The sequence below is a fragment of the Hetaerina americana genome, unplaced genomic scaffold, assembly GCF_022747635.1.
Source record: "Hetaerina americana unplaced genomic scaffold, ioHetAmer1.1.p SCAF_12, whole genome shotgun sequence".
In the NCBI taxonomy this organism is placed as follows: domain Eukaryota; kingdom Metazoa; phylum Arthropoda; class Insecta; order Odonata; family Calopterygidae; genus Hetaerina; species Hetaerina americana.
This window is the reverse complement of record NW_027286292.1, coordinates 33,415,916-33,430,625: the sequence shown is the minus strand read 5'-3', so window position 1 is coordinate 33,430,625 and position 14,710 is coordinate 33,415,916. Positions and strand designations below refer to the sequence as shown.

The window sequence follows — 14,710 nt, the reverse complement described above, 5'->3', positions numbered from 1 at the left end:
GGATTCCTTAACCAATACAATTATTATTTGATATCCAAACTATCTACAAAGAGATTCAAAGTTTAACTATAAAACACCATTTTCCGAATTAAAAATCGATCCATCTTACTTATATCACTTGACAGTACCCATTTTAAGACCATGTAAATTTTCCTTTGGATTAAGATCAATAGGCTAGTCAAATACTAAACTTTAAAGGTTAAGAAATAGCATTGTATTTCGTGAAAATATTTTGAAAAATAAAATTTTTCATATGATTAATTATTTTACATATATAAAAAATAGCGCTTTTTAATAAAATGTAATCTTTTCTTATTAGATACATTTAAAGATTTAGTGTCATGTAAAAAACTGCTTTATAATTGATGGAGCATTTGACTATAAATGGGGTTTCATATTTAAAATATGACTCGATCGCTCACAATTAATCGTAACTTTTATTTAGATTATAAAATATAATAAAATTAATGCAAATTGGATAATACTGAGAAGCTTGATTTGAATCGTCAAAAGACGGCTTCACGAGAGAGCTAGTAATGCATTTATTGACCAAAACGGTCAATGTAGCCAACAGAAAATGAAAAATACAATGTAAATCTGTAAAAAATACTTGAATCATCCTCCTGATTAATGTTTTAAGCAACGTTTTTATCAAAAGTTAAATAGTATTTTTCACCAAAAATTTCACCAAAATAAATTTCCAATTCCTATTGAAAGATTGTTTTTTTTGGATTTCTGTAAGTTTAGGAGAACTTGTTATTTGACATTAGAATTGACGCACTAGGCGAGAGAGCAACGAAAATCTCAATTTCTATAATGTCTAAAGAGTATAGAGTATGTATATTATAACTAATCTAAGTTTCGGTTAAAGAGATAGCCATTGATGTTAGCGCGGGTCAATATATTAATCCTCCAAGACTAGCCTACCAATCTGCCATGAATATTAACTGGAGCTTTTCGGTTTAAGCCTAGCATCCTTTTAAAAGCTCTTTTGAAGTTAGCATTGCAAAGAGGGTAAAGAATCGGATTCAGGGTCGAGTTCACGTATCCCAGCCAAATCGTAGCGGTGTGAATTTTGGGATCCACGCAGTCTTCGCAGAATGCTATGACCATAAAGAGGACGAAATAAGGTAGCCAGCAAAGCATGAATGCCCCCATGATGACCCCCAGCTGTCTTGCCGCCTTTTTTTCTTTCTGCAGGACGATGGAGTCCGTGCCTCCCCTCTTTCGAGTGGTGATTCCCCGAGCATGGCGTGTCATTGTCTGGTTCCCTGGTTTTGGTATCTTTGGGATGGCTCCACTGCTGGACCGTGTCGTCCAGTTACGAGAGGCAGGCGGCGGCGGGGGCTGATCTCCGTACCTTGGAGTGTTGCTTTCTTCATTATTAGGCATGACGTACTCCACGTTCACAGTTATCCCCTCAAAGTGTGTTATTCCTTCATGGCGCGGGATGCGACCCAACAGATCGCCCTCCTCCCTGAACGAGAGCACGGTCAAGCCCCTGAACTGGTGAATCTGGCGGATCTCGCCGTTTGGTGTTACGGGTTGGGCGCGCCATTCCGCAATAGTCAGCACAGGGTTGTGCTCATTTAGGCGACGGACGCCGGCGGATGACCTGGGCGATGACCTGCCCCGCGCCCGGCCTCCAAAACCCTGATTTCTCGGCCTCTCGATCACCGCGGTGGTTGCTACTGCGGTGGTGGCTGCTGCAGCGGCTGCCTGATGACGCTCCTCGGCCAGTGAGTCCTCGTTATCGACTCCGTACATTCGACTGTGATTGCATTGACCAATCTCAAAGCTACTCCTCTTTTTGATCTCGAAAAAGATGCGGCCATAAAGGTAGACCATCAACAGTGATGGGAAGTAAAAGTTGATGATGGCAGCCGTGACCTTGAAGATAACATTCCCAGCAAATTCGGTCTCGCAGACAGATGGAGGGTATGCACGACGTCCGTGGTGGCCCAGGTGGTGCCAACCAATGATCGGCACAATCCATAAGGCGGACACGATCCATACGAGGCCAATCATAATGAGGGCGCGCTTCTTAGTTCTCTTTCGTAGGTAGCGGAGCGGTGAGGTGATGGACCAGTAGCGATCGACGCTCAGGATGAAGAGATTGAAAATGGAGGCCGTGCTCGCGGTGTAGTCCGCCGAAAGCCAGAACTGACAAACGACCAGTCCCAGAACCCACCGTCCTGAAAGAAAAAGATGAAAATTATAGGTTAGTGATAGTGTCAATACATGAGAAATTCAACCTTTATCTCTCTAACATGACACAATATCATTGAGCATCATACAGAATGGTGCATTGCAAAATTTATTGATACATGTCATAAAATATAGCAAAACCACAGTGTGAACTTTGTAAGGTGGCAAAAATATATGTGATTAGGATATCAGACAATCAGTGACACACAGATTGGGCTTAAATTTTAACTGCATTGACAAAAATGATCTTATTTATTTGTTTGTAAAAATCCAAAGTTTGATAACAAGTCACACACCTGAACATTTAACATACCATTACCATACCAAGTTGCCATGTATGAAGAGACTTTGGCCGAAACACTACGTCTGATCAATGTTAGTTCTTATTCCAGAAAAGAGAAATGTAGCCGTATGTGAGGACTATAGAACAATAATATTCACTTCGCACGCACAGACACGCACATATATTCATATGCACGCACAGACATATACATTATATATATATATATATATATATATATATATATATATATATATATATGTGTGTGTGTGTGTGTGTGTGTGTGTGTGTGTGTGTGTGTGTGTATATATATATATATATATATAAATTTATTTATTCATTTATGCATATATATTCATTGATTAAGATACAAATGTAAGAAAAAGCGATAGAAACATACATGAAAGACGACGACAGTAATAGTGGGGAAGATGAAATTATGAAATTGAGCAGATCACAATCTAAAAATATTTCCTTGACCGGGTGTCACATTACGGATCTTCGACTTGCTTTCGACTTGAAAATGCTCTAGTCATTGAGCTATCGAAGAAACGTAAACTACACTTATCATATTTGTCCAGTTTAGGGCACAAATTTCCCGATGAATTTGAGCAGATTTGAAGTTTTTTCAGTAAAAACCAGATCACTGAACGGGCTTCACAGTTGGTAGCAATTTAAATTATATTGTAAGTTTTGACTCTTCAATGTAAACAAAGAACAAGCGGCGAGACCTTACTACTACTGCCGCTCGTGCCGTACTGACCAATTGTGTTCATTATTACAGCGATCATTCGGTTCCCTTTACTACTTCTCACACAACAAGAAAACGGAGGACTTTTCCTGGACAGTCTTCATATTAATTCTTTTGAAATTATGGGATGCACATAAACATTATAATGATTAATCCAAATAGCATGAGTCAAAAATTCGCAGCTGAAAAAAAACATTCCAAATTGCATCTATTAATTATTTATAACATCCTGAAAAATTTGATGATCTTCTTTTCTTTGTTGAGCAATTAAAAAAAATATTTTTTAACTAAGATTTCTTTTGTCGCTTCTTTTTCATAAAAAGCAAAAGGTCGAAATTACTAAGCGGAATAAATTGACTTACATCTATCTACATCTACATAATACCCCGCAAGCCGCCGCAAGGGCGTGTGGCGGGGGGTGTTAGGTCACCAACCGTAAAAACGAAAAATACCACATGCAAAAAACAACACGGAAAATTACACCCCAGCAGCGCACACACTCATGCAAAACTCCCTCCATCCAATACTCATGCAAACACATACACCGCAAAACAACAAAAAACTGCACCCCAGGATACAGCACCAAAGCCATCCTAAAACACGCAAGCCAGGACACAACAAGCAAGAATGTGAAACATCACTACCACATGAAAATGCACCACAAAACACTCTACCCCCCAAAGATACAGTAAAAGGAAGGGAATTCGACCCAACGTTGCAGGTAGCAGGAATTTCCCCCCGCCGGGAGGGAGGAGGGACTGAAAGGGAAACTTAAAAACAGATGAACAGAACACGAATGATGTCATGCGGAAAGAATGGGTTATTAATTAATGGGACTTAAAGACGTCTTCGTGCCCGTCGAAGAACTTGCGGCATGCTATCGAGGCATTCGTGGGAGAGAGAAATCGAGGCACAGAGAAAGGGTTTACGTCACAATGATAGGTGATTTTCTCCAAATTGCTTGCTCCCAGTTCCATGCCAAGCACTGGAATCCTATAATGGCCCCAAATATTATTTAAATTCGACCAGTTTTATTACCTTAATGGGCCCTAATTTCAAATCGCATATTTAAATGGGATGATCATTTTTTCCCAGATAAAAATTTTAAATGAGTTTTAATTACGTAAATATTATGAGATAATATGTTTTAACTACTATCTTTTATGTCCTTAATCGCTGCCATCGTAAAAGTAAATTAAAATGTCGTGTAAACATAATATTTGTCGTATAATTTTACTACCTTTCGAATGCTTAATTTTGACTTTAATTTTTGAAATACTCCCGCTAAAAATAACAATATATTGCATATAGATTTTGAACAATATACCAAGCAGATACGAATAGGAAAATAGAAATTCTTTGTCCAAATTTACTTTCGTAACGATTTAGGAAAACATTTGTATGTCTAATCCTCACTTTTAGAGTTCTCACTCGTTGAAATGCTCGTTTCGGTTACACAAGTACTATTAAAATCTGCATTAGTCGAGGGCACGAATATTGACCAATTTTTTCATCACGTTGGCCAAAGAAAGAAATATTTCAGGTTGGGTACACGTGAGACTTACTATCACTCATGTTAGTTACTATGTTTACTGTCAACGGGAAAATTGAACTCCGTTAAAGTTTTAAAGAAAAACGAATTTAGTTCACGATATTAAATTGAATTTAGAAATATAATAACCCAATTAAAAGAAAAATAATGACTTAGGCATCAACAATTTTTGCACTGTGCTTACCGCCGCTAATACCCTCCAGTTCAATTAATCGGAATTCTGATTTTATTAATTCAGGGTAGAGTTCACCCCGAATAACTTGGGGATAAAAATTTTAAGGAATTTAAGGAAATTAGGCCCCTATGCGTGTACAACTGATGCTCCCCACTGCGTTCTCCTAGTTATAGAAAATTGCAATTCAAATCAAGTTAGCTGTTTAAGTGGCATGGCATTTTCTGGCATTGCTACACAGAATCTTTCTAATTGACCTATGCTACCAAACCTTCTAATGTGTGAATGTATTATTTTATTAGAATACCAATATTCTTCAGCCCAAATGTAATTCGAATAGAATGGCTTGAAGTTGCTCGTAAGGTTAGGCGGGATAAAATATAAAATATATAATTTTAAATTCGTAACGATCGACTCTCAGGATGAAGAGAATGCGTGAATATGGTGTTTAGAAAATCGACTTAAGATCTTAAACGGATGATATTGACTACAACAGAAGATAAGATATTTATTTTATTTTCTTTGAGTAATCATCAACTCTACGTAAACTAGTAGTTACATTTCTTAAATAATTTATATTTTCTTGCCATCAATGCGCATAATAATTAGTTAAAATGGGCAGTTCTCTATCCGTAACATTCTTATCACCACCCCATTTCGTCCCTACCCATATTATTTGCGCTGTGTTATTATAACATCATGAATAATAGTGGTTTACGATGAAGTTTAAACATTTGTGATGATTTTCAGTATCCTCAACATCAGGGTTGTAGGGTGGCTAAGGCAGTGTTGCCACGTTGTACCGGGGCAAGTAGTCCGTTAGCAGAATGTGGTCTGGCTAGGAGAATTGTCATGATGAAGTTACCACGACCTGGCGATTGCTGGGCGGACTGGGACGATACATATTCTCAGTCATTCAAGTAATTTCACGTAAAAAGCGGCATTGACGGTTTCTCTAGGATGGACGAATTCCCTTTGGATCACTACTTTGGATTCGAAAAAGCAAATGAGCATACTCTTTTGCTTCGATTTGGACATGTGAGCCTTTTTGGTTTGTGGGGACGAGGTCGTGTGCTATTCCGCGCTTTATCGCTTGGTTTTAGAATCGTACTCGAACTTCAGCGTCTCTTCATCAATAAGGACAACATCCAAAAAAATTTGGATCCACACTCATGTGGTTGCGAGCTTTGAGCTTCCTTTTGCTTCACCGAGAGCAGTCGCCGCACCAACTTCGCACACACCTTTTTCATGTCCATGTTATAGGTCCTAAGGCACTTCACCTTTAGGGATTCCAAGCTAATTAGAAACCATGCAAAAACTTAATCTGCAATCCCTGTCCAACACAGCCTTCATTCTTGCAAGATTTTCGTCACTTTTTGAGGTTGAAGAGCGTCCTGAATTTTCGGGGTCTTGAGCATCTTCAACGTGGGAGTGCCCTCCCGAAATAACTTATGCCACTCAAAAACACTCGATCTATCCATAGCGTCATCACCATAAGCTGCCTTGAACATGCCATGAGTCTCTTTTAAGGTTTACATTTTCAAATGAAATCACTGATTAATTTTCAGGTGTAGCATCTTACTTTGAAAAACGTTTTCCAGGTAGGTATTAGCAATGGAAGAATAAATTTTATTAGCACGTCGGGAATTGCGGATGATTTACTCATTAAAAGACTTGTCACAGAAAAAGCGAAAAGAATCGATTTAATGAAAATTACCAGATCCATATAATCACATGCGGTGACTTGGGCCCCTTCAACAACTTCCCCGTGCGTGAGCGGGTGACAGATAGAGCTCTCGAGTCGAAGTCTTCACTACGTGACCTGAGTCCCTAAGTTATTCCCCTACCGGTCCGCATATGCACCTTGGGGGGGCGGAGCCCCGCTCTAAACCGGCCATTGAAGCAACTGACCGGGCTACCTGCAAATTCCAAACCTGCGCATAACTCCTCTCATGGTTATTTTCTCATTGGGGTCGTAATTGTAATACAAATCTCTATCAGTCATTCAGTTGTAAAATTGGAAAATCAATACATTTTGTAAAAACAACTCTATGAGCTATTTATGCATCCATCGCTATATTTATGATGGAATATGGTTAGAGATGCTTCATTTAATGAAATTCGCTTATAGGGGGTATTTTTAGTGAGGTAAACAATGTGAAAAACTGTCTAAGGTGGAAAAGTGTGTTTTGCCAACGAACGGTGCTTTCGCCAGAGAAGTAATCTACTTTGATTCGCCGACTGCTTATTTCGAAAAATTAGGTCATTAAAGGGTGGGACAGCCCAATACATTAAACATCGCATGCCAAAAATCACTTAGGGGGCAGAAAACGTTTAGGCACGATGCTATTATTAATTTAGCGATGCGCCAACTCTGTCCATTTTACATAAATAGAGAACAAACATTTCCATTCATGGTTTAATCAGAAATACTCTTGAATAACTGAATATATTTTATTTTACAATTTTTGTGACATTTAACTGATATCAGTATGATGTACGTTTATTATAAGCTCCAAATCTGAGGTATTTACCTTGAAATGAAAATACACTTTTTTTATGCTAAAAATCCTTACTCGAATTTCACAAAATCAGATAAAATATATTCTTGCGGTTTAACATTTCCAAATAATAATTCGTTACTTTTGACAACTTTCATATTTTTACAAGGACAATTTTAAGCATTCACTTTTTTAAATGAGTAAACAAAGCCATTCATATCACTATCAAAAGCTCATTTATTCCACATCTCAAATAAACGTTGTGATTTGATCATCTCCAACGTAATATGAAAAAGTGAGAAAATAGAAAATCATTTCGAGAGCGGATTGCGGTAGACAATTAATTATGATAAAATTTATTTAAAATAATTGTGGTTAATTTAAAGTCATTAATTTTTAGTTTATCCAATTATTGTGAAAAACAAATCAATTCGGTTATGACTATTGCCCAAATCACCTGATATCTGAAAACATAAAAAATCTGCCGTTCTCACTTACCTCCAAATTTAAAGATTTTTTCCATTTAAATACGCCAAATATATCAATCAGGACCTGAATTGAAGCTATACGCATATCGAAAAATTAGGAGAATTTATTCCATATTACTCATCGGAGAGTTCGTGGTAAGCAGAACGATCGACTTTTCACCCACTACGATCGTATAAAAATATAAACCGCTTATATTATTATTATTATTAGTTAATCTACCGGTTAAGGTAGGTTTTTGGATGGACACAGCTACTAAATAAATATTTTGTGCTTCCTAACAAAATACAAAATCCAGTATCCTACTCTACATCAGGTCCCTCTTCATGCCTGAGTACTTTATTCCTCCCTTCATCCCGTCCAACATGCCTATCCTGTTCCTTCCCTTTCCTTGTTTGCCTAACATTCTCCTCTCTATTACAGTCTTCAACATCCCACTGCCGGCCAATACCCACTTCATCCACTTTTCCTGCCTTCATAGGATTTCGGAGAAAACCCCTTTATATATTATAATAAAAATAATTCTAATATCCTAAGAAGGAATAAATATCGTTTATGGAGACTGCGGCAGTAATTTTTAAAAATATGCAGGATAAAGCAACCTGGAAAATGTGATGGAATCTCTTATCCTCCAAGTCAAAAGTGAAGAATCTCACGCGAAATATTCGCTTTCATAGATAGTTTAAGTCTTCCACGAAAAACCTAATCAACGAGAGGAAACCCATGCTTACAGGACTACGTGTACAATGAACAATATGCAAAATTTGTCTTAAAAATCAAAAGGATTGCTTAGGAATTCTCCAGAACGCCAAAATTGGCTGCATAAAAAGTTCACATTTTTAAGAGATCACAGTTGTTACAAAATGTAATCTCAGAAATAATGTGAGGACACACTTGAGTGCATTGGAGGCATTACATTACTATCAAATTTTAATTACTAATTTATCAAACTTCTCACATTGAAAACCACAAGAAAAGCCTAATGCTGAGGGGGGGGGGAGATATGAGAATGGCTTAAGATAGCGATTTGAATTCAAATGTATGCAATCTACAAAAATGAAATTTTGACCCGCTCTTCAAGGGTACATGCCCTTATGAATTACTGGAATAGCCTGATATTTTTCATCATATCCGCCCCAGGAGTGAAGGACCGACACTTAAAACAACTTATCAATAGAGAAATGACGGAGAAAGCAGAGTCAGGCGTGCGATGTTGCTAGAAGAATTAGGGTCTCCGGTAAGGAGCGATGGGAGGGTGTCAATGATGAAAAGAGGGTGGAAGGGGAGTAATAGTGTACTAAAGTAAGCAAACGGGGCGGGTTAGGGATTAATAAAGATGCATTTTCGTCATTCCTTTCCAAGTGGGGCCATATGCCCTTACCGAGGGGTTTATACGGTCTCGTATTATATATAGTTAACGGGCCACCGGGGGATTTAGATGGACGAGGAATACACGTAAAGAAGTCATGTGGTCGTTGTGGCGTGGGGGCTGTAAATGGGATTTTTCATGGGTCTAACAGATAAAAAGAGGGGGTGTGGAATATGGGAATTCCCCAGCAGACAAATTGCATCTGAGAAAGTTGGAGGGAAGGCAGTGGTTTTGGGCTTGAGTAGCAAATAGTGAAAGTTGGAGTTGAGCGGGGGTTTCAAATCCCAAGAACCTCTGTGGCCCATGGGACCCCAATCACCCACCCTCAGGAAAACCAAGGAAAAAGTGTTTTCGGAGGTTATAGGACGGTGTCGTAGAAAAGAAGCTGCGTTGCAATGTCGCTCATCCACATTTTGTAGAGTTGAGGTTCTCCCACAATAGCCTCACCTCCCTCGCTCTTCTCTCCCCTCTCTCGCAGGATTATTTCATCAATATTTTTACACTGATTGACGTTTCTCCTCATTCTGTCTTGGATAATCTTCCTAAGTAACGCAATGGTTTCCTAATTAAGCAAAAGTTTTACATCGTTTTGATTTTTGTTAAGTCGTTCAGCAAATCTTGAGGTGACTTTCAATTCTTTAGAAAAACAGGACTTATAAGCATGTCCTTTTTAATTGGAGATTTTAGTCCGGCTGTCCTCTCCGGCTGTGTGTACCTTCACAAAAAAACAACGCTCGCTTGGAAGTTTGGAGGGCGTTTAGCATTGCTTGGCTCCACCACTCATAGCCAAAATGTTATTTTTTACGTGACGGAAAGTACTTAAGGGATAATATAACAGAACTTTATTAACTAGAAACTTGGTTTATCATATAGAAATTGGTAGGGCTGGCAGTTCATTTATCCCAACTAGACTTTCCAGCAAGTGTTAGCACTCATAGTATTGCTATGGCTGACTGAGAGCATGTTGAATTGTAACAGCAACTGAATCTCAATCCGTCACCCAAACACTCATTGAAAATGGCCATACTGTTTTTGATCGCAAATAAAATACCGGTTAGTCTTAGGTACAGTTGCTGATATTCAACATTGTCTTTCCTTTCTACGCGTTGTGGATGCCTTGGGTGATTAAATAGTTAGCCCTCTCACTTTGCGTAGTCCTGTATACACACGATATCTAGTCCTCTCAATATGGGTTTCTGCATGAACAAGATGCTTTGTTGGACATGTATAAATGATTCGTATGCACCCTATGCACGCGAAGGGTTGCGATCAGCTACCATATGTTAAAGGCTGGTTCATTTTTAATTTATAAATATGTTATTTGTTACCTTTTCTTTTTCGGTGTAAAAAGTCAACTTTCCATATTGGTTTAATATGATTTTTTTTCAAATATGGATGCAACTAATTTATATTCTAGTTTCAGAAGAGTAAGATAAGGATGTGAGGGGAAAATATGCAACGGAATACATGATATATCCCTCGTGGGAGTGATTCCTCACACCGTCCATTGCTAACAGCAGTTGGATTTGTGATAAGCTGAGTTATCAATTCAAAGATCAATTTTGTAGGTGATGGCATCGATATAAAGTCAAATCCTTTCACTGTGTCGCCTATGGTGACCCAGATATCAGGTTTCCCAGGTGCTGAAAAATTCACACAACTTTAGGGAAGCTGAAAGAGCTCAGAGGCGTGTATGGAAATAGGACCCGTGGTCTGGATCCGGTCAACTGCCCAACGCTCTACCCCTGGACTACCCTGTCTCAATTGAATGAAACATATGACGTTGTCTAATTTTGCCGATGATTCTTTAGGCTGCGTAAGTTTTTGCACAATTCCACAATTTCTGAAGACAAACAGAGCCTCCAATATTTTGCGTCGATTTATTCTGAATAATATTTATTTTTTCTTCAATTAAAATGGCTGACGAATTGAGCATTTGAGGAAAAAGAAAGCCTTTGGACAAAATCTTGGCTATTTACATCATTGTTACATTTTTACTGAGAGAAATATACACAAGCACTTACTCCCAGCAAATACACTTCCACCAAAAGGTAACATCTTACGTTAAAAGTTTGATTTTAATTTCACTAATAATCACCTAAAACGCTCAAAACATGCGATATTTTTATTTTCTCTGGTTGATTCTACGACTATTTGTGTCTCATTAAATTAATTATGCACGCTATGGTTAAGCCCAACGGCATATTTAAGGATTTAAACCAACAAAATTACAATGTTGCGCCTTACTATAAACACGAGGAAAATGTCTTACTCTAAACAAAAGAAGTATTACAGCAGCTAACTGGTGTCTCACCGTTCAAACACGGAATATTTCAATCCTAGGAAGCAGTTTGACACTGGGAAACAGTTCCAGCTCTTCCGAAAATCAAAGCTGAAATACCGGTTGGATTTATGCTCAAGAAAATATTACATGGTCCCAAACTATCTTTGAATAAGTGAATAAGATATGTAGTTTCATGGTCGTGGGTGTTTCTACTATTTAAAAATCGGTAGTTCTACTATCTCCTATGTTGAACATTTCAAATAACAGAAGCAAAATTATGAAAACAACGATACATGAAAGTTGTCTTAATTGCACCAAGGTTAAGCTCACATTCGTGACTAAGTCCACCAGCATCACAATTATGATGAATAAATAAAAGGTGGATGAGTAGCTGGGTTTTCCAATTCGACATTGTACCTTTTATGAAAACAAAATAATTTACAAAGCAAATATACATTACGAAATGGAAGTGGAGTCATTTTTGAAATAGGTTACATCTGCGCTGGCATGCAGAAAATATTGGTGAACGATAACAATGCAAACTATAGTGCGCCATATGAGGACAAAATAGAAAATATTTTAAGTTTTGGATATAATTTATACATTAAGATAAATAAAAGAATTGAGTTACTTCAACAATAAAAGAATCGTAATTTTTCTAGGGTGAGAGGGCTTAAGATCACTAAAACTAGTGCTCTGCTAAGAAACCTATGATTGACAAACATGAAATATTTCTGCGTTTGCATTTTTGTATTTTGACTATATCATAGCAACCGTTGTAAAAGCACTTTCAATTGCTCAAATATTTGATTTTTTGGTCATTCAATAATATTATTTTTAAAATTATTATGTTGGTGAATCACCGAAACATAATATGATTCATTAACATATGTTTCAGATAACATTTTTACTGATTTATAGATGACAAACATATTGAATCCCTTAGTTTGTTCATATCTGGAGATCTTCATATTCATCCATTTTACTCCACATTGTGTTTGTTCATCCACTTTGTTTTAATATTTAAGGTGACATTGTTATATTTCGGACGCTTTGTTGAATATTTTGATAATATAATCCATTTAAATGAATATCTATGTTAGTTATATTTTTTTAACGCTCTCAACTATGGCATGACGAAAGCAGTTATTTAATTCTCGATGTCAAAAATGAAAAAAGGGTATTTACAAAGGCTCATGTTTGATATATAACAAGGCAGTTAACAGACTTGAAGTCAATTTCAGTTTTGGGCAAGTGAGAACAATTTATTTCATTTAGAACAAAATTGCTTTACTAGCGACTGAAATAACTCTTAAGGTGCTAAGCTCATTGGCAAGTCCAATATTGTAATTACTATGAGAGTAAAAAGAAAGTTAACATTTCCACCATAAAGATTTAATATTTCACGACCATGGTTTCGATGCTGCGCATCATCATCAGGTAACATACATCGACACTTTTCAACTTATATGGTCAGGCTATAAGGAGAGGGGGTAAGGTAGGGGGAGGAAGGGAGAGGGTGCAAGTTGAGTTTAGGTGCAGCAGCCTATTAGTGGTCTGGGGGAAGGGAGAGGCTATGCATTGGAAGGTAACTCACTCAAATTTGAGAAAGTTTATATTAATTAAGTAATCATTAAATGAAAAACACAATGTAAAAATCAATTGTTCTTAGAAATAGTGTTCTAAAACACATTGTGTTCTACATTTAATTCAGGGGGTGTTTGTCTACAATGGTTTGACCTTTATTAAGGGACGATCGACGATCGGCACTGCCTTGGTTGGGGTAGGGTTGATGCGGAAAGATATTGGATTCTTTTAAGAACTCCCCAAAGTTAAACCTGAAACTTTTATGTTTATTGTAATGACTGCTTTGATAAAAATATAAGTTTAATCAACAGAAATAGCATAAAGGAGGCATATTAGCCCCGATACAAATTTAAGAAGTCTTACCATTTTAATCTGCAATGTTGTGCAAATGTGCCATTTATTAGTTGATAATACTACTCGGGTTCTATCAGGGGTATTTGGTGAGGAAAACGTTTATTATGTATTCGTATTCTTGACCACTTGGACATTAATTCAAAATTAGTAAAATAAATTTAATAATCAGTTAATTTAATTAAATATGTTGTAATCATTGATTAAATTATATTTCTTTCGAAAAATACCATACATTACAGAACATAATTGGTTATCATTATAAAATTCGAGTACGAAAAGGAAAACAGTGAAATAATTCGCTTTGTGTCCCGAACTCTTACAGTTGGGTTATTAATATTCTCACTGTTTTAAATCGTCGAAACCCAATAATCAATGGGTAAATGCGATCAACAATTATAACATTTAATACTTCATCATGTTATTTTAATTAGTATAACCTTCAATATGCTATGGGAACTAAATCGATAGTGTTTAACAAGACATTGATATGCATAATTTTTTAAAAATATTATTATTACACAATCCAGAGAGACACATAATGAATATAATAACTCGAGTAACATTTTTTCGGAGAGCACAATGCTCTGGTCAGTAATAATTTGAATTTCCCATTTGTAAATAAGGCGATCACTGTAACAGTGTTCACTGTCGGAAAAACTCTATGCATAAATATTTACGAGAGTAAATGAAACTTAAGGAAGCGTTTAAGATTTTATAATGGACCCATACCATTTTGATTTTCCTTCTGTGCTAATATTCTTGGAAAATTCAGTTAAAGATATTGGATCTTTGAAAGATGTAACTTTTAGCCAATGTGTAGTGCCACTCATTTCTTGATGCCAGATATATGGAGAATACTCAATAAAGAATTTTTAAAGCTGTGGGGTTAGGTAAATTGAGCCAAAAAGATTGTTGCCAGCCATGGATTTTTCCGCGAGAATGGAATGGGGTGAGGAATTGAGCTCCGTAAAGAGGAGGAAAATTTAAAGAGACAGACTCAAAGAGATGGAGATAATGATAGAGTTAGGTAGAGAATAATGAAATGCCCCACAAATTGACCAAAACAATCGATAGACTTAGAGCTTCAAGCTCTCTGTGATGGGAAATTCTTGTTTCCGATGCATGGAAGGAGGGGACATCATTCTCCCCAGCAGTGGCCCCCATCG

At 37.1% G+C, this 14,710-nt stretch overlaps 1 protein-coding gene across 1 annotated transcript in view; it reads right to left on the bottom strand.

Moving 5' to 3' along the window:
- Positions 1 to 402: 402 nt before the first annotated feature.
- Positions 403 to 14,710, bottom strand: part of LOC139685907 (histamine H1 receptor-like) — a 372,789-nt gene continuing 358,481 nt past the window's right edge. The window contains exon 3 of the mRNA XM_071583042.1: positions 403 to 2,195. Coding sequence (XP_071439143.1) covers positions 919 to 2,195 — 1,277 coding nt within the window. The 3' untranslated portion in view covers positions 403 to 918. The remainder of the gene's footprint in view (positions 2,196 to 14,710) is intronic.